The 20,642-nt window shown below is 34.7% G+C and overlaps 1 protein-coding gene, 1 long non-coding RNA gene and 1 pseudogene across 3 annotated transcripts; 1 reads left to right on the top strand and 2 right to left on the bottom strand.

Annotated features, from left to right (window-relative positions):
- Positions 1-3,869: 3,869 nt before the first annotated feature.
- On the bottom strand, positions 3,870-6,360 carry LOC121728936. Of its 2 annotated transcripts, none has more exons than XR_006035890.1 (5): positions 6,346-6,360; positions 6,151-6,268; positions 5,088-5,279; positions 4,655-4,781; positions 3,870-4,466 (listed from the first exon to the last, which is right to left on the bottom strand). It is a non-coding gene; the product is annotated as an uncharacterized LOC121728936 (long non-coding RNA). The 2 variants fall into 2 exon arrangements; XR_006035891.1 differs by having other exon boundaries at positions 6,151-6,265; positions 6,346-6,358.
- A 1,879-nt stretch (positions 6,361-8,239) lies between these two features.
- On the top strand, positions 8,240-10,363 carry LOC121728708 (DEAD-box helicase Dbp80). Its single transcript, XM_042116947.1, has 3 exons — positions 8,240-8,355; positions 8,537-10,057; positions 10,184-10,363. The coding sequence occupies exon 2, from the start codon at positions 8,545-8,547 to the stop codon at positions 9,940-9,942; it is 1,398 nt and encodes a 465-aa protein (XP_041972881.1). The 5' UTR covers positions 8,240-8,355; positions 8,537-8,544; the 3' UTR covers positions 9,943-10,057; positions 10,184-10,363.
- On the bottom strand, positions 10,083-20,014 carry LOC121728709 (annotated as a pseudogene).
- Between the last annotated feature and the right edge of the window lie 628 nt (positions 20,015-20,642).

Consider the following 20,642-nt stretch of genomic DNA (forward strand, 5'->3'; position numbering starts at 1 on the left):
TATTATACTCTTGAATTATCCTCCTGAATTATCATGCTTGATGAAAAATGAGCGTTCATCATGCAGCATGTAATTCACGTAAATGAATGGTCATGCTGAATTACCGTGTACGGGGTACTTTACCGGTGGTAGGCATCATGTAGACTTTCAGAGAACATTTGCAAAAATTTATTCTGAATAAAAAATTTTGAGTTTGAGTTTGAGTTTACTACCTTTTTTCAGCTACCAAAAAGTAAGATTTTGCGCCACAGCATACCCCGTAGAAGGATACTTCCGAAAGTACTGAACAGAACTTCGGACTCCTTATAATATACATTTTAGAGAGTTTCAGCGTTGTTTAAAGAAGCAATATTATGCTACTATGCAGATCACATTTATCATCATCATCATCACTATCATTAAAATATGCATCCTCACATTTGTACTTTTCATAGTCCTTTAGCTCAACTCTCAAAACCATCTCAAAACTGATGTTTTTGATGATAATTCTGTCATTTGACAACAATTTGACAAGCGATGTTTGCCGAATAGGCGCCGTAAGCCTATTCGGCAAACTTCGGAAAACGGCGCCGCGCCGCCGGCAGCCATTTCGGCAGCCGGCGCCGCGCCGGCAACCGCGGAGGCACTCCCAAGTACTGCAAGAATATTATTATTTTCCCGCCATTTACTTGATACACCATGGTGCTTAAGAAAAAAAATGAAGTTTTGCCGGGAATGTGAAATGGTGATATTGTGTTTTTTTTTAATATTATTTTCCTAAAATTGTGTTAACTGGGTTTTTAATGTGTAATATTGGTAGGACATTAACCATTAGATATTCGTTATCGTGCACAAGTATGGCAAAATGATGTAATAACCAGAAACGTGCTCTTTTGTGTTCCCTCCAAAACTCCATCGAAAGTTTCAGTAAAGCGCTACCACTTTACTAAATCGACCGACTTGACTTCTTGACTGTATTAACTTTATACTTAGACTTTGACTAGACTTTAGACCTGACTGACCTGACTAGAATTATAAAGAATATTGTTTTCCCGCCATAATATTATACTCGACACTGGCCATGGTTATAGCCGAAGTGACAAAAAAAATGTCAACTGTCAAAACAGTGTCAACTGTCACATTTTCTTGCCGATGCCCATGGTGTTACCATAATAAGTTTTTTTTTTTTCGGGAGTGGCGGGAAAAGTAGAAAATTTTTCAGCACTGAAAATTTAATTTGATTTTTATTGTTAAAAGTTGCTTAATTGTAGGATATTTGTCGTATTGTATATATTTTTTAATTGTATATAATTGTTTCTTCGTATTGTTGGTAAGTTTTTTAATTATATAAAAGTCCCTTCACGGGACCAGGCGCGCCGCGATGTCTCAGCGGCCGTCCAAACGGAAGAAGAAGAGACCAATATCGTCTAGTCCGGTGGATGATCAGGCTGAGTCGAGTAGCTCTGAACAGTCTGAGCCCACAGAGGAATTTAGCAAATATGCTCCTTATAGAGTAAATGATTACAGCCGTCGCTATCCAGAGGACAGCGCAGCTGGATTTGAATTTGTAGTCTTCGTGGAAAGCACAGGTGAAACTCCTATAGGTACTCGCGACCTCATGGGTTTAAGTCGTATTTTCCAACAATCGATTAAGGGAATATCTTTCTTGAGAAAAATTCATAAATTCAAAGTTGGAGTCTATTTTAATCGGCCGAACTTAGCTAACGCATTTTTTGAAAATACTACTTTTTTACGAGACCAAAATTTAAAAGCAAGCATTCCAGCTGGTAGCACGGAGTTGACTGGTGTCATCAACTCCGTACCGACTGAAATGTCCAATCAAAAAATTTATAAAGCAATTTCGAGTAGTACAAAAAGGGTAATATGTGTACGTAGAATAATGAGAAAAGCTAAGGTTAACAACAGCTTTGAGCTGCAACCAACGCAATCAGTGGCAATTACATTTTCGTGCTCTACATCATTGCCTGAATATGTTTTAATAAATATGTGGCGATTTCCTGTTACGACATATATTCCACCAGTGAAACAGTGTTATAAATGTTTAAGATACGGACATTTAGCAAAGTTTTGTAAGAATGCAGAGCGTTGCTCGATATGTGCCGAGGCTCACAATTATAAAAACTGTACTCAAAGCCCAGATAAAGCTGTTTGCGTACATTGTAAAGGTAGCCATTTATCTATATCTGGAGAATGTAGAGTTAAAAAAATGAAAATAGAAGAAAATAAAAAAAAGTATACAACTACATCATATGCAGACCTTTTTAATAATAAATTACAAAATTTCCCTTCATTGAATGAAAACACAAATAGTAAAGACTTATTAAATGTACTTCTCTCAAATAAAAACGCACTTACGTTACTCACAGAATGTTTAATTAAAGCTATTACTCTGAACAAGACTCAAAATGCAAGTCCCTTCACGGGACCAGGCGCGCCGCGATGTCTCAGCGGCCGTCCAAACGGAAGAAGAAGAGACCAATATCGTCTAGTCCGGTGGATGATCAGGCTGAGTCGAGTAGCTCTGAACAGTCTGAGCCCACTCACAGCTTCTTTCAGAAACAATAAAAGAAACTATAAAAGAAAAAAATAACAATCTTTCACATTCTCTGCCCAAGTAAATATTATGCAATGGAACAGTCAAAGCTTGCCAAGTAATAAATATGAACTACAAAAATTTCTATTAGATAATTCCATCCACATTTGTATAATTAGTGAAACGTGGCTCAAACCACATATCACATTTAACATGAAAGGATACTCTATTGTGAGAAATGACTGTGGTAATAATCACAATGGAGTAGCCATATTAATTCATAACACTATAGTCTATAACAAAATTAATACATTTTATGATGATTCTTTACAAAATATTGTTGTTCAGATTCAAATTTTTCAGAAACAAATTTCGATTGTAAGTTTTTACAGCCCAGGAAGCTGTACTCCTGAATTTAATAAGAAAAAATTTAATGATTTAATACACACTATTCCGAAACCGATAATTTTGGCTGGAGACTTTAACGCGCATCATACTTTATGGGGTTGCGGCAAAGTTGACGCGCGAGGGAGAGATATTGTTGATGTCGCTGATGAGAATGATTTGGTTCTCTTGAATGATGGACGTCCAACCACTGTAGGGTCGCATAGATGGAAGCCAAATGCACTAGATTTGACTTTTGTTTCGGCGTCGTTAGCATTATTTTGTGAATGGCAAGTTTCTTCAGACTCGTTAGGTAGTTATCATTTACCAACTCTGACAACATTGAATCTTTCTCCATCATTCTCTCCCCATAGTAACTTGTCACAGACATTTGAAAGTTTTCCTCTTCACACAAATCTGAAAACAGTAAATTGGGATTTGTATGAAAAAACTGTTAATCAGAAATTAAAAAAATTTCAAATTGAAACATGCGATTTAATCGACAGTTATAATAGATTCTGTGCGCTTATAATTCAAACTGTTGATAAATGTGGCACATTTATCAACGGTTTGAATAAGCCTAAGTTCTGCACCCCAACTGCTAATTCTGTTTCTCAAAGTTCTGCCTGTAGTAACGTTAAAAAAAAAGTTAAAATTCCATTAGTATGGTGGAATGAAAAATGTTCCAAGGCTGTACATGATTGTCGTCAAGCCTATGCGCGGTTTAAAGCGAATTCTTGTATTGAAACTTTTGTCGAATTTAAGCGTCTTCAGGCGCATAAAAAACGCATATTGAAACAAGAGCGAAGACTTTCTTGGGAAAACTTTTGTAAATCTGTTAGTAGATTAACTCCTATGAGCCAAATTTGGATGAAAATAAAAAAATTCAACCGAAGTTATACACCTAGAAGTAGTTTCATTGATTGTGAATGGATATTACAGTTTTTAAATAAATATACTCCAGATACAGTACCAAATAATTATAAGAACAGTAATTCCAATGTGACAACATCTCCAAATTCTTTTTTAGTAGATAGTTTTACATTTGAAGAGCTGAAAGCAGCCATAAAATCTCGTAAAGATTCTGCTTGTGGTCTAGATTGTTTATCTTACAAAATGTTTAAATTGTTAGACACCAAAAATATGAAGTTGTTCCTTAATCTATTAAATTCATTGTGGTGCCATTCCATGATTCCTGAACAGTGGAAAACAGATTGTCTCGTTCCAATATTAAAACCCGGAAAGGATATAAATGTTGCAGATTCATATAGACCTATAACTTTAAGTTCTTGTGTTGGCAAAATATTTGAACAGCTTATTAAACAGCGATTGGAATTTTTTATAGAAAGAAATCATATTTTACCTAGTAATCAGTTCGGTTTTCGGCATGGCCGTTCGGCTAGAGAGAGCTTGAGTCATTTTTGTTTGGACATTCACAATGCTCTGTCTTGTAATTCAATATTGGTTGGTATTTTCTTTGATGTTGTTGGCGCATATAATAATGTCAATTTGGAAAAACTTTCAACTATTTTAACTTCTTTACAATTACCTGAAAAATTGGTAAATTGGGTGTATCATTTTCTTAGTGGTCGTAAATTATATGTGAAATTTGAAAATAAACTGATTGGTCCAAGGTATTCCTACAAAGGAATAAGTCAAGGTGGAATTCTCAGTCCTTTACTATTTATTTTGTATATACATAAGTTAAATATTGTCTTAGGTCAAAACATTACTAACCTACAGTTTGTAGATGACTTAACTATATATTGTACTGCAGACAAGTTGTCTGCAGCTATTGAAAATCTCAGAGTTGCTCTCCTTGGCCTTAAGGCCTATTATGATGATCTGGGCTTGGACATCAGCTCTGAAAAAAGCAAAGTTTTAGTTTTTTCAAAAAAACCTAGCAAAACAACAAACATTGTTCTACAATATGGAGATAGTATGTTAGCAGTTGACAAAACTGTTAGATTCTTAGGTGTGATTTTTCAGAACTCCTTCAAATTTAATAAATATATTGATTTAGCAGGCACATATTGGGGAGCTGATCCAAAAATTTTATTAATTCTTTACAAGGCTATTGTAAGAAGCCATTTTGAATATGGTTATGTATGCTTTGCTTCTATTCCACATTTTGTTGATAGACTAGATAAAGTTCAAAATAGGTGCTTACGGATTGTGCTTGGTGCGATGTGTTCCACACCCATAATATCAATGCAGGTTGAATGTAACATCCCTCCTTTGAAAATTCGCTTTAAATATTTAATATACAGGTTTTTGTTGAAAATTTCATCCATTAAAAATCATCCTCTTCTTGTAAAATTGCAGAGTGGTTCTTCTTCCTCTATTTTATTACATTACCTACCTGAAATTGTAAAAATAAAGCAAGACTATAACTTATATGAAAGTGACTTATGGCCTTGCTATATGAGCACATTTAGCTCTAAATATTTTCCACTAAAAATTGTAATTGATAATTCTTTGAAGTGCAAAGAAGATGTCTACCTTTTACTAAGTAACCTAGTTGGTTATCAACAAGTCTATACTGATGGTTCAAAGACTTCTGAGGCGGTATCAGCAGCCATATATATTAAACAGGATAAGAAAGGATATGGTATTAGGCTTCCAAATTTAACAAGTATTTTTACTGCTGAGTGTTTAGCAGTTCTGTCTGCATTAGAGTATATTGAAACTCAAGTTTATGATAAATGGATTATAGTGTCCGATAGTCTTAGCGTTCTTCAAAACTTAAATAACCCCAAATTTTGTGCTACAACTAACTATATTATCCATGATATTAGAGAAAAATATACAAAATTAACAACATTAAACAAAAAAAATATAGTTTTAGTCTGGTCACCGTTACATATTGGTGTTAAGGGAAATGAACAAGCCGATTTTTTAGCAAGAGCTATAACTACTTGTTCTCAGGAGCATTGTATTAAAAACATATGTCTTCCAGAATCTGACGTTTTAGTCAAAATAAAAGAAACCTTTAAAATCGAATTTACAAATTTTTGGAAACAGACCATGGAAACCAAAGGAAAATGGTATTCTAAGATTAAACAGGAGTTGTCAGTCCCATGGTTTACTAAAGGTGTTTCATTTCATGACAGGAAATTTTATTCTACTATTTGCCGTCTTAGACTTGGTCACTGTCGATTTAATGCTCATCTTCATAGATTGAATATATTGTCTTCACCCGTTTGTAATTACTGTAATCATTCTGAACAAACCTTGGATCATATTTTCTTTACTTGTAACAGTTTTACTCTTCAAAGATTTATTTTTATTAATCACTTGATGGATATCTTTAAAACTGCTGAAGCCATCCCGCACTCCCTTCAGCAGCTTCTGAAAACATTATTATAAGCCAATATATGAGTACGTCCTTTCTACCATTGGTGATATATAATTAAATAGGTACTCACCAGTCATTACCTATATACCGTAAACCGGGGTGAATAGAATTGAAGGGGGCAATAGGAAAAAAACTTAGGATAAGTTTCAATGTTTTTTATGGCAAACTCGGTATCCCCAGTAAAAAACCCGCAACTTTATAAATTTGTTGATATCATTCTCCTTAGTCTGGCAAATTTTTATGTGTGGCTACATCGCTAAAACTGCCAAAATTTAATTTCAAAGTTGACAACAAAACAAGTCGTTTTAGACGAGCGAGTTTGAACCTCCGTATTTCGGTGAATTTTGGTCATAATAGTTTATAGTTTTCTTCAAATTGCGGTCAGTGCTGTTATAATATATTTTGATAAAGTTATTAAGGTAAAAATATGCAGTAAGTATACAAAATTGTTCTTTATCCGTAAGCCTTATTTTCTTTAAATTTTTGGGGTGCTTAGATACACGAAAGGGGTGAATAAACACGCCTGAGAGGTTAATAAGCACGCAAATATGGTTAATAGACACGGCCAAGGGGTTATTAGTTACGAAAGAGGGGTGATTAGCCATGATTATGTCAGGGCTGCCACAAAGTTTGTTGTGGTTATCTGCAGTTTAAATTTATCTTTTAGTTACTTAAAGTGTTTTTAATTTTCTTGATTATTTTTTAATCCATTCAATATTATTTAATTTTATTCATTCTTAACAGAATAATATAAATTAGTAAGGTATTTCATTTATTTTTGTAAATATTTAATTATTTTATTTCTCAGATACAATAATGCCTCGAAAATATATTAATATAATTTTACTTTTAATTTATACTAATAAATAATTAAAGAAACTTTCCCAAGTTTGCTTGCCTTTATCCAATAAAGAATATATAGGGAAACTGTAACGAGGCAGCCCTACGAAAATTTTCCAATCACCCCTCAGGTGTGTCTTTTGTCCCCTGATAAGTAGTAATTAGAAATTACGTATATTTTGTGTCTTTTTTTAATAACTACAAACATATCCGAAGAGAAACAAATTTATATCAATAGTTTGGCCTAAGACTCAATATATACACGACTAAAAAAGTGGGTATCCGTTCTGCAACCTTACGAAAATAATTACCAAACTTCGAAGACCTATCTATTCACCCCAAATTACGGTACCTTGAGATTGTATAAAGTAACACAGAGATAGTTCTCTGTAATGGTTATGTGTTGTAAATTTCCTAATTATATATAAGTACTTTGTGGTTGTAAATAATTCTCTTTTATATTTGCTTTTCATCTCGTTTTTCTTAGTTTTAGTACCTAATAAAATATTATTTAATGTACATAACTTTGAACTGTTTAATATCAGACTTTTTAGCCTTTTTAGGCATCTGTCAAGAGTCAAGACCACGTCAAGACAAACCAATGACGACAATATGTCAAATTGAAGAAGGGACAGTATTAATTTAACAAAACAATACTATCAAAACATGAGAAATGGCTTCGGCCTGATGAAAAAACTTATTATTCATATTATTTATATCAAAGAATTGGCTTCGGCCTGATGAAAACTCTATTTCAGATGGTTAATATAAAAGAATTGGCTTCGGCCTTCACTATCATTCATTAAATAGAGAAAACATAGAAATGGCTGTATGGGCAACGCTCCCTTTGCCTGTCCTGACCGGGACGAATTAACAAAAAAAAAAAAAAAGTTACCATAATAACATAATTTCCCTTATTATGGTAAATAAAGGCAATAAAAATTCGGTTTCATAAAATCCAATAAGAAGCATAAAACACTTTCATAATAAACCTTGCAGTAAAGATATGAAATTGTAAATGCCTGACGGATAAATGTTAAAAAGCTATATCGTATTTCATACAATTCTTGGAGTGTAAACTCTGAAATAGGGAAAGATTTATCTGTAGCTAGTAACTCTTTTGCCGCCAACGATTGCAATAATTTTGCTGTTACTTTTGCTACATTTTATGATTTCAATTTTCAATATCTAATAAAGTATACGTGTAAATAACACTTGAAAAAACCCAGTTTACTTTAAGGTAAGATTTTTTTCAAAATATATAAAAAAACTTGTACTGTAGGTACTTATTTGAACGCTACTATCAACAACCTATTTTCGTGATTAGTAATAATATTGCTTACAGGAAAGTGTTTTATGTATCCATTCAAAGTTTTAACTTCCAAATGAAATTATTTATAAATGTTTGGACTAGTTTTCAGGCTACAAGATGACTCATCAGTGGGGCCAGAAAGCGGAAGAATTGGAAATCTCGAACAAAGTTGCAGAAATCGGTATTTCAAAGAAATCAGACCAAAGTACAGATTCAGATGATGGGCCAGACACAGTAAACCCGGCGGAAACTTCTTTGCTGATGAAAATCATAAGGCAAGGCTTAGTAGAATCTAAATTGGATATTGAAGTTCAAAGGAAAGATCCAAATTCACCTCTCTATTCAGTCAAAACTTTTGAAGCACTTCATTTAAAACCGAATTTACTCAAAGGAGTGTACGATATGGGTTTCAATGCTCCATCGAAAATTCAAGAAACTGCCTTACCAACTCTACTTGCTGATCCTCCACAAAACATGATCGCTCAGTCCCAGTCAGGTACTGGTAAAACAGCAGCTTTTGTCCTGGCAATGTTAAGCAGAGTTGATCCTACGTTAAACTATCCCCAAGTTTTGTGTCTAAGTCCCACTTATGAGCTCGCAATACAAACAGGTGAGGTAGCAGCAAAGATGGCCAAGTTTTGTCCAGAAATAAAGTTAAAATATGCGGTAAGAGGTGAAGAAGTGCCTAGAGGTAGTACCATTACTGATCACATACTCATTGGCACCCCGGGAAAACTTTTAGATTGGAGTATTCGATTTGGAATGTTTGACTTAAAGAAAATTAAGGTGTTTGTACTCGATGAAGCAGATGTAATGATAAACAGACAAGGACACCAAGATCAATGTATTCGCATCCACAAGTGCTTGCCACCAACATGCCAGATGATGTTCTTCTCTGCAACTTATGACAGTACGGTTATGGAATTTGCAGAAATCATCGTACCCAATCCCATAATAATAAGGTTATTGAGGGAAGAAGAATCTTTGGATAACATTAAGCAATACTATGTTAAGTGTAAAGGCCCTGAAGACAAGTATAGAGCCATATGTAATATATATGGTGTTATTACTATTGGCCAGGCTATAATATTCTGTCATACGAGAAAGACAGCCAGTTGGCTTTCAGGAAAAATGTCAAAAGATGGTCACTCCGTAGCTGTATTGTCTGGAGAACTGGCTGTTGAACAAAGAATTGCAGTGCTGGACCGTTTTAGAGCAGGCCTAGAAAAAGTTCTTATTACTACTAATGTACTCTCCAGGGGTATAGATGTCGAACAAGTTACTTTGGTAGTTAATTTTGATATGCCAATGGATATTAACAGAAAGGCAGACTGTGAAACATACCTGCACAGAATTGGACGCACAGGCAGATTTGGAAAAGCTGGTATTGCAATCAATTTAATAGATTCAGACCAATCTATGGAAATATGCCTGGATATAGAGGCACATTTTGGAAAGAAAATTCATTTACTAGATATAGAGGATGCTGAAGAAATTGAGAAAATTGGAGCATAACACTTATGAAGATACTTGAAAGAAGAAAGCTTTGTTTTGTTACACCTTTATTACGCTTTTTTATTTCTACATTTAAATGTAATATTTTGCTATCGAAAATGCATGTCCTATGTACCATCGAAGATATAATTAAGATTATGTCAATTCCATGCTAGTTGTGATCTGTTGACTGGGTTTGACAAAACGCAACCATTTTACTTAGGTCCGGCATTTGCCTATGAATAAACTTCTCTGATAGTACTTTATCTTGCTCCTTGCGCTGCTTCAGGATTTGCAGCTCCACATATCATGACGAAAATGGCAATGGGGACAATGTACATCCACTGGAAAAGAAAAGAAATTAAATTGTTACATTATAGTCACAGCTGTTTTTTTAGGTTTTAAAAATACAAGCATAATAAATTCTTACATATTTTGCTAAGAACGATCTGTTATCCTTGAATTCACCCTTTTCTCTTGCTTCTCGCTCTCTCTCCAACTTTTGTATATAAGATGCAGTGTCAGGGCTGTGAATAGTTTGCAAAGTATTAATATTTTAATACCGTAGCTTAATGATATATTTATGTTAGCATAATATTTAAATGCCATTCACAGTCCACTGCGTAATAAATATTTCAATAAGAACTAGAAGATCTTAACATTTTGCTGTCTGAAATTGAGTTCTTTATTTTAGGTTAAGAATTAAAGCCTTACTGGCTAAGATTCACAAAAAGGGGGGGGGGGCTCAGGGGGCGCAGCCCCTCGCCAACACAAAAATAAACACAATCTAGAAAGTCCAAAAGTAGGTTAGGTTAGAACTTAGACCACAACACAGGGGAGCTGATGGAGCGCAGCAAGCGTGCAACCGTTACAAAATATAAGGGGGGCTCGGGGGGCCCCCCGCCAAACAAAAACAAACAATCCAGAAAGTCCAAAAGTTGGTTAGATTAGAACTGTGACTGTGCTGCAGCAGCAGCCAGTAACCGTCACAAAACAGGCTGTAGGTTAGGTTAAATTCCTTAAAAAACACTATGCAAATTCCGAAAATTTCAAAGGTGAGAATCTTGAAAAATGGGGGGTTTCTCAGTGTAGATTTGGTACGAGGGGTGCTTACCCCTCCTCCCCTTCCCCCTCACCCCCGCTCCCCATCAATTTTGGAGTAGGTTTCCGAATCTTTATCATGATGTTAGATGTAGCCTCAGAATTCTGAAAACCTTTACCGCCTTACTCTCTATTTATATATATACATATATATATATTAGGGTGTCCCAAAAAAAAATAAAGTTGTTTTTCTATAACGCATACCCTCTTATTTTGTTCGAATAATGTTAAAACTACCGTATATAAAATTTCATGCCATTTGAAACACGACAACCCGTGCCGACTTACATCGAAACATGTGGGTACTTGTTTACTAGGCGCGCGGCAGCGATCGTACCGATATTCATGTTATTACTTGTTTGTTTAATCAGTGAACGCATTATTTTCGTACAATCAAGATGTCGGTCGAGTTACGCAGTTCAAAAAAGGATATTTTTTTAATAGGGAACGTAAAACACCAAATTACTGGTTCAAAACTTCCCTCAAATGGAGAAATACTCGCAGTTCTATTCTACAATATTCGTGAAGTGAATTTAAGTGTAAGTGAAAGTGCGAATCTGGCTATTCGCGAGTGCATTATTTATTGGGAAAAGGCACGAATTCCAACTAAATCTTTTCCTAACTGCGAAAGAAACTAGTGAATTTGTACCAAGTTTGGAGGGATTTGCAAAAGAATGCTAATAAGACGCAAAATGTATTTCAGCAGCGTAGACAGGAGTTTGTTACAAATTTAGACAACTTATTTGATATTGCACATGCCGATGCGCAGCAATTAATTAAGATTGACAAAGATAGGATCTTCTTACAACGACAGAGAGAACCAGGTCGGCCTGGTCACTTAGCTGGAGTAGACAAAAAACTGGCTGAAAAGGAAGAAAAAGCGCGCGTTAGAAGCATCGAAGAGCAAAAACGGCGTGCTAAACACTATTTAATTCTGGTGCCTTCAACTTCATCCTATTTTCCTCAAGAAGATTCATCATCTGATTCTGAAAAAAACAGTTCACAAGAAATTTTTCATGCACCCTTGAGCTCACGATCCGAGTCTAATATTTCTGTAAAGAAAAGTTTCATAACTACAAAACTGGTTTTAAGGAACTTTTATAAGGATTAAGGAACTGTTAGAGTTTTACCGGAGAGAATTAACTAAAGATATTGTTAGAGATGACTATCGCGAATTAATAGAGCTTTCAATAAAATTTCTTGACCGTGATACCGAAAATAAATTTAAAATCCGGCCTCCAGGCGCTATGCACCATGCTAGGTGGATAGCAAGAGCTATTTACTCTCTCAAAATATAATTTCTAAGCTCGCAATGCAGAATAGCAAAAAAGGAAAAAGAAGCCCTCCTCGACGTCTGTCTATTCATCGTCACATCTTATGTCAAACCTTGGTTGCAATGTATTTTGGCAGTGAAAGCTCCTTACCAAGACCTCTGCTTTTTAAAAGCCATGAAGGCCTACGAAGCAGTTGACAAAAGCATCTCAAAGGCAGCTTTACAGAATTTCTGTCAGCACCTGTGGTATTTGACCGATGAGGTGACTATTTTGTCTCTTTTTGATGATGATCCAAAACAATTCCATCAGCTCATGGTAAGCGCTACATGCCATCAAAACAAGAACTCTGTGGCCCACTTTACGAGAAAAGCCTCGAAGACTTTATTTCTGTCAAGAGCAAATCTTTGTTTATTCGCCTAAAACTTGATGACAGCTTTCTTAACGAGTCTCCCTCTTTGTGGTCAAATAATTCTTCGTTTCAACAGGCTAAAATGAAAGTACAGACCTTAAGAGCAGTAAACGATACCGCCGAAAGAGCAGTCAAGTTAATGCAAGACTTTCATGGCTTGGTCACTGTCGAAGAGGAACAAAAGCAATTTCTACTACGTTGCGTACAAGAACACAGGCAAATGTATCCGGACTGTAAAAAGCAAACATTGAAAAGAAAATATGAAAAATAAAGCCCTGCTTATGTTTATTATGAGAATAATACAAGTTACTGATAAAAAATTGTTTTATTAACTGAATTAAAATTAAGTTCTTAAATTCTCCTATATTTCTCCATACTAACTTTCAGGTTCAAACTTTGGTGCTAAGTCGGCACGGGTTATCATCATCCGATTGGAATAATATTTCATATTTAAGCCTTAAGGGTCAAATCGAAAAAATATAGCGGGTATGCGTACCCAAATTCACAAAAAAAAAATTCGCCCTTATAGCTTGGGACACCCTAATATATATATATATATATATTTATATATATATATATATATATACACACACTGGCAAAATTAGCGGAACATAGGTAAAAAGGGCCAAAACTTGAACTCAAGTGGGTCGGGCTTTCTGAAAGCCTTTTTTATAGCTTCTAAGCTTATTCAAGAAATAAAATATTGAACAAAACTGGCAAGTTGACAGGTTTTTATAGCAATTATGCCCTAATAAGTGTTTTTCGATTATTGACGTTGTAAGTGTTCCTGATAAGAATGGCGTTTTAGCGGGGTGCAAGGTATGCTCAGCTCATTTGATTGTTTGGTTTTTGGAAGAACACATTGCTTAGATACAAAATTAGTGATTTCCCAGCATCTGCGACAGCTAGAGCTGTAACCACGATAGAGAAAGGTCACACCTACCGTTCGGTCAGTCAGGCCTTAGGTGTGTCGGCTTCCGTGGTTCATCGTAACTTTCAACGCTTCAGAGAGACTGGATCTTACGTTCGGAGACGAGAACAAGGCAGATATCGGGTGACAATGGTTCAGGATGACCATTTTGTAAGGAAACAAAACTTAAGAAATCGACCTCAAACTGCTATGCAGACACGAAACCTGTCGGAACAGGTCCAAGATGAACGTGTAAGTGATTGTACAGTAAGAAGAAGACTCAAAGAAGTTAAATTAAACTCAAAAGTGCCAGCAAGGGCACCAAAACTTGAGACAGGACACCGAAGAGCCAGGCTAAGATTTGCGCGTGAACATCAAAATTAGACAAGTGAGTGAAATCTTGTGCTGTACAGTGATGGGAGCAAATTCTGTGTACATTGTATTGACAGGCGATAAAGAATGTGGATAAATCATAAGGAAAGCTACAGGCCATCAAACTTACCGGAAACAGTGGCCTATGATTCAGGCTTCGTAATGGTTTGGAGTTGCATATGATTTGGAGCCCGCATGGAGCTGATGATTATAGATGATGGTACTTTGACAGTACAGGGCTTTAGCACCGACATCCTGGAACTGCATGGTGTGCCTTTTACACAGTTTTAGGTAGTAATTTCTGTTGTTATTTATTCATATTTAGAGGTCCAAATTAAACAGTTAATCATTTTATACGTTTATTAATTCGTTAGCGTTACTTACATGCTTCTTGAGAGAAAAATTCTAGACAGCTCAAAGCGGGAAAACATTAGCTGTCATCTGTCAAAAACATTCGGAAACTTAACCCAACAATACAATTCACAACACCCCACCTCGATTGAAACTATTTTCTTACAAATTGTTAATCAATCGCAAAAAAAAAAACTTATAACACTACTACTTAATAACAATACCACTTGATATAAGTGATAAGAAACAATCTTAAAGTTTTATAACTAAGAACTTATACAATATTTAAAGTCTTTTTCATAAAAGATAACCTTTCACAAGACAAGGTTTTAGTTAACAAATCTGAGACATTATCATTAGTAGAGATGTACTCCACTGATATTTCCTTCTTAATTATTAAATCTTTTAAGAAATGATTTCTAATATCAATGTGCTTGGCACGCTTACTATTTTCATATGATTTAGATAATTGTATAGCACCTTTATTGTCCATATACAGTATGCACTTTATGTCACTATTTGGTCCACTCATATCACTGTATAGTCCTCTTATATATAATAAGTCACAAGCACTAGCAGCTGCAGCAATATACTCTGCTTCCACTGTAGACAGTGCCACACATGTTTGTTTTCTGGAAAACCAAGATACTAAGCATCCGTTGTAAAGAGTAACAGATCCAGATACACTCTTCCTGTCAGTGTGGTTTCCAGCCCAGTCAGCATCAGAATAAGTTTCAAAACTATTATTTTCTGATTTTTTAAATGTCAATCCTGTATTATAAGTTCCTTTTAAGTACCTTAATGTTCGTTTAGCTTGAGTCCATAAGCTTCTGGTTGGTTTGTCCAAATATTGGCTGAGATATGATACTGGGTATGCTATGTCAGGTCTACTAACCGTTGCTATAAACATCAGTCCTCCAATTAGCTGTCTATATGGAATGTCTTCATCTATGTTTTCTTCTGCATCATATTGATATTCCTTTAACATTGGAGTAGTTGTACTCTTACAGTCTATCATATTAAACTTTGCAAGCATTTTCTGTATTTGTCCTTTTTGTGTAATTTTCAGAGTGTTCTCTTTCTTTTCAATTTCCATACCCAAAAACAGACTAGGAAATCCAAAATCTTTTATGTGGAATTCCCCTTTTAAATATTTTATTATCATGTCCATATCTTTGTCATGGCCAGTCAAAATAATATCATCGACATAAATCACCATCCATACATTATATTCTTTGCCATAGTATAGACAGAAGTCATGTAGTGATCGTGTAAATCCTTTACTTTCTACAAAGTCATTGAATCTTTGGTTCCAGCACTTTGGACTTTCTCTCAACCCGTACAATCCTCTATTTAGTTTTAAAACTTTTCCTTCTTTTACATAAACCCCTTGAGGAGCTTTTATATATACTTCTGATTCCAATGTACCATTAAGAAATGCAGTTGGTACATCTAGCTGTTTCATATTGTAATTGTTATGTACTGCGTGTGCTAATAACATTCTTACTGTTGAAATTCTTGCAACAGGAGCATAGTTTTTACCAAAATCTTCTTGTTCTCTCATCTGGAATCCGCGTGCTACTAGTCTAGCCTTTTTCATACCATTATCCTTTGTCTTAAAGATCCATTTTGTGTCAATCGCCTTTTTATTTTCTGGTAAGTTTGTCACCGTCCATGTATTCATTTTTATTAGTGCATCAATTTCTGTTTTGATAGCATCTTTCCATCCTTCATTGACAGCCTCTTCATAGGTTTGTGGTTCTTCTTCATTATTAAGTAAACAGTATGCTTCGACTAGTTCATATTCATCTAAACACTTTGGCTTCTTAATTGTTCTGCCACTTCTGGTTTTTCTTTCTTCTTGGTCTTTACTCACATTTCTTTGCTCATTTTCCATATTATCATCTTCTTTTCTTCCATTATTTTCCTGTTCTTCATTTACTTGATCTTCTTTTCTTTCTTCTTGTTTTTTACTCACTTTTCTTGGCTCATTTTCGACATAATCATTTCCTATTCTTTCACTGTCTTGATCTTTCTTTTCCATCTGAATTTCTACTTCTTTGTTTTCTCTTGTTCTGGTGTCATATCTTATATTATTTTCATTAAACCTTATATCTCTTGTAATTTGTATTTCATCAGTCTCAGGGTCCCATACTTTATAACCGGTTCTTCCATATCCTATCATTCTTACTTCTTTTGCTCTGGAGTCAAATTTGTCTCTTCTTGGTATGACCGTCATCCAACCTTGACTTCCAAATATTATTAATTTTTTCAAGTTGAATTCTCTTCCAAATATTATAGCCGGTATTTTAAAATGGATTGCCTTTGATGGGCATCTATTTATCAAATATGTCGCAGCCAGAACAGCATGGCCCCATAAGTATCGCGGTAGATTTGACTCATCCAGGATAGTTCTCGCTTTGTCATATATTGTTCTATTCATTCTTTCACTTTTGCCATTCATTTGTGGGCTATATGGCAAGCTGTACTCTATTTTTATTCCCTTTTCTTGACAAAAGTTTTTAAATATATTAGACGAATATTCCCCGCCATTATCACATCGAATTCTTTTTATTCTTATATCCTTTTCAAGTTCAATTTCCGTTATGTATTTTATTAGATTGTAGGCAGCTTCTGATTTATTTTTCATTAGATATGTCTGAGTAAAATGCGAGTAATCATCTATAATGGTCTGAAAATACCTGTAGCCTTCTTTTGTGGGCGTTCTAGTCGGTCCTGAAACATCTGAATGAATGAGCTCTCCTATTTTATGAGCTTGTGCATGTTCCACTTTATTAAATGGTAGCCTTGTACTCTTGTTTTTCATACATGTGTCACATGGGTCATTATTATAGGGTAATTTCATAATGGCTAAACCTTTTCTATTTAAATGTCCTAACTTTGAGTGCCACTTATTGTCAACCCTATTTGTGTACTCAATGTAATGTTCCTGTCTTCGCAGGAATTTTAACACATGTAATTTACCCATTCTTTCTCCATAGTAGGTCTTTGTCTCGGTATGTATTTTTAGTTGGCCCTTTTTGAATACAACTGTGTGTCCTTGTTCTTGTAATTTGTTCACAGATAATAAGTTGTGTGTAAGATGGTCAACTATCAATCCTTCTATTTTCACAGGATTATTTTGACATTCTAACCTTAAAATACCTTTTTTCTTGGCCACTAGTTTATGTCCATTTGCAACTCGAATGTATATGGGCTCCTCTAGCATTTTTATGTCTTCTATTATTTCTTCATGTTCTGATTTTACAAAGTTATGAGTTGCCCCAGAATCGACAACAAACATAATAGAGTTTACTTCATGTATCTGATTTTGCGCAGATAATGCAATAAATGTTGATTCTTTGCTGTAATTATCTTGTGCATAGTTTACCGACATACCTCTTGACGATCTTGTTCTGAAGCTTCGTCCTCTGGACCTCGACCAGCCTCTGCCCCGAATTTTCTCTCGATTTTGTATATCATTAAATTTCTCACCATTCTTGCAATTATAGGATATGTGCCCCTGTTGTCCGCATTTGTAACAGGATAAGAAACTGGACTCCACCTTGTTGAAATGTTGCTTATTCTCTTCACCTTTTAATTTCAACTCTGCATCTAATAATCTTGATTTAATAAATTCTATGTTTAAATCTTTGTTATCGCTCATAGTTTCTAGAGTCGTTATAACTGTATCATATTCGTTAGGCAAGGTAAGTAACAAATGGCATATTTTGTCACTTTCATCTATTTTAACTCCAGTAGCTTCGAGGTCAGCTATCATTGTGTCAAATTTCAGAAAGTGGTCTTGTAATTTGTCTGACGGCAAGCACTTTAAAGCTAGTAATCTTTTTCTAAGATATAACTTGTTGAATACGCTTTTTCTTTCGAAAATCTTGTCCAGTTGATGGATCATGTCGGCCGCAGTCGTACATTTCTTGACGTATTCTAAATATCTGTCAGACAAACATTGCACTATAATTGAGCGAGCTTTCGCATCATCTTCCTTTTTAGTTGTCGTTTTCGTTTCCAAAACACCATCTAAGTTTCTTTCTTCAAGTAAAATCTTTACTCGAAACTTCCAATTTGAGAACCCAACGCCATCACATAATTTCGGGAACAAACACGTATTTGATGCCATATTTCTTGTTAAACTGATCAACCACGCTCTGCTGTTGTTATTTATTCATATTTAGAGGTCCAAATTAAACAGTTAATCATTTTATACGTTTATTAATTCGTTAGCGTTACATGCTTCTTGAGAAAAATTCTAGACAGCTCAAAGCGGGAAAACATTAGCTGTCATCTGTCAAAAACATTCGGAAACTTAACCCAACAATACAATTCACAACAATTTCAATTTTATGTGCGTCCATAGAGTAAGAAAATCGGGCATTATTACCTAAACGATGCTGGCGTAGCCCAGGTGGAGAGGCCAGCGTGGTCTACGGATGTAGATCCGATTGAAGACGTGTGGCATATCAATGGGTGAACGGTACGAGTTAAAACTCCAGCTCCAAAATGTGTCCAGGAGCTCGAGTTGGCGCTACTGGAGGAGTAGGAGAATATCCCACAGGAAATGATTGACAATTAAAATGCAAGCATGGAATGGCGTATCCAGGCCCTCTTGAGATCCATAGAAGGCATTAAACGCTTTTAACATGGCATTTCTTTAATAAAAATGGAGAATTTATCTTAAAAACCTACTACTGAAATTTCAAAGATTTTCTTAATTTTTTGATTTTTGCTATTTTTTTTTTATTTTTCACGTTTTTATGCCACAAATTTATATAAAATTTATTGTTTAATAATCAATTAGTAAATAAATAAATAAATATATAAAAATCAGTGAACAATTAAAAAAAATTGAAAATTTTGTTATGTTCCTCTAATTTTGCCGGTGTGTTTATATATATATATATATATATATATATATATATATATATATATATATATATATATATATATATATAGTATTATCTATGAGCCTTACACTGGGGCTTGGTCCACTTGACGGAGGTAGAACTTGGAACTGTTTTTGATGAATTAGCTACTTGGAAGTTAACAGCAATCACTTCACCACATGGTAAACAAACCACTCTCTAAAAATGCAGCTGCTTTTACAGATGAAAAAATATTCAGTTTCTTTGGTATCAGCGGATGTAACTAAAGTTCTCATAGTGTAAAAATCGTCACTTGCAGCCAACTCCTAAAATTAAATCTTAATTAATATCATAGCATTTATATTTTTATGTTGTCAAGTTCTTTTAAACTAAGAAAAATACCTTAAGCTCTGTGATATGTTGGTTATTGAATTGTATTTGATCAATGGTAGCTACTCCAGCCCTTAGACTTTTTAATGAAATATTTCCTCTGGAGCAAAACTTGTTACCATTGCAATGGAGTGCATGTTCAATTTTAACATTAAGCCAGCCATCATAATCTAAAGAAGCCTGAAAGTAATTCACATATTATGCCAAAATAATGTATAATACTCAAATTGAAAACATACATAGATACCATTTCAAGATAATTGGTAAAAAGTATTTATTCGTAGATATTACCGCTAAGGACAACAAACACAAGAAAACGGTAACTGAATACTGCTGCATCATTTCTTTTTTCATTTTAATAACAAATTGTAATTTGATTTGTCTTGGACTTAAATGGAATAATTATTAATCTTATTGTTTTGTGAATTTACAAGTATTGTAATTTGTAGTAGGTAACTGAAATCCCTGAAATTCCCATGAAACATGAATTTTTCAATTCGCTGTTCTTCTTTTGGCGTACCGCGTTAAGTGGCCCATTCATTATCCTACTTTGCAGTCCGCCGTGTAGGACTGCGAAATCACGTAGCCCACACATTATCCTGCTTTGCCGTCCATCTAGGGATGTGATATACTTGCAAAATTCAATATCAGGGCTTCTAAGTACGAATACGTAACGAAACGAAGCATATAGGCATGCTCTACGTGGAAAATTAAGATGGTTTTGTTCAGAGTAGAACCTTCTAAAGTGTAATTTTAGGGAGAAACCAGCGTTTTTTTTTATCACACGGCTCACGTGTCATAGCCACATGTTAAAACATAATATATGACACGGCTGCCGCATCATCCACACTAAATCAGTTAAAGTATATATTTATTTACACGATTTTGCTCCTTATTTCCATACATATACAGATTAAAGTCCTATGCAAGTATTTTCAGGGAGCCTTTGTGATTCAAGAGGAAGGTTTATAAGTATAATAAGTTAATAACATTCATTAAATAGCGGAGAAATACTGTTATTGGGGTTTCTAATG

The sequence above is a fragment of the Aricia agestis genome, chromosome 7 (assembly GCF_905147365.1).
Source record: "Aricia agestis chromosome 7, ilAriAges1.1, whole genome shotgun sequence".
In the NCBI taxonomy this organism is placed as follows: domain Eukaryota; kingdom Metazoa; phylum Arthropoda; class Insecta; order Lepidoptera; family Lycaenidae; genus Aricia; species Aricia agestis.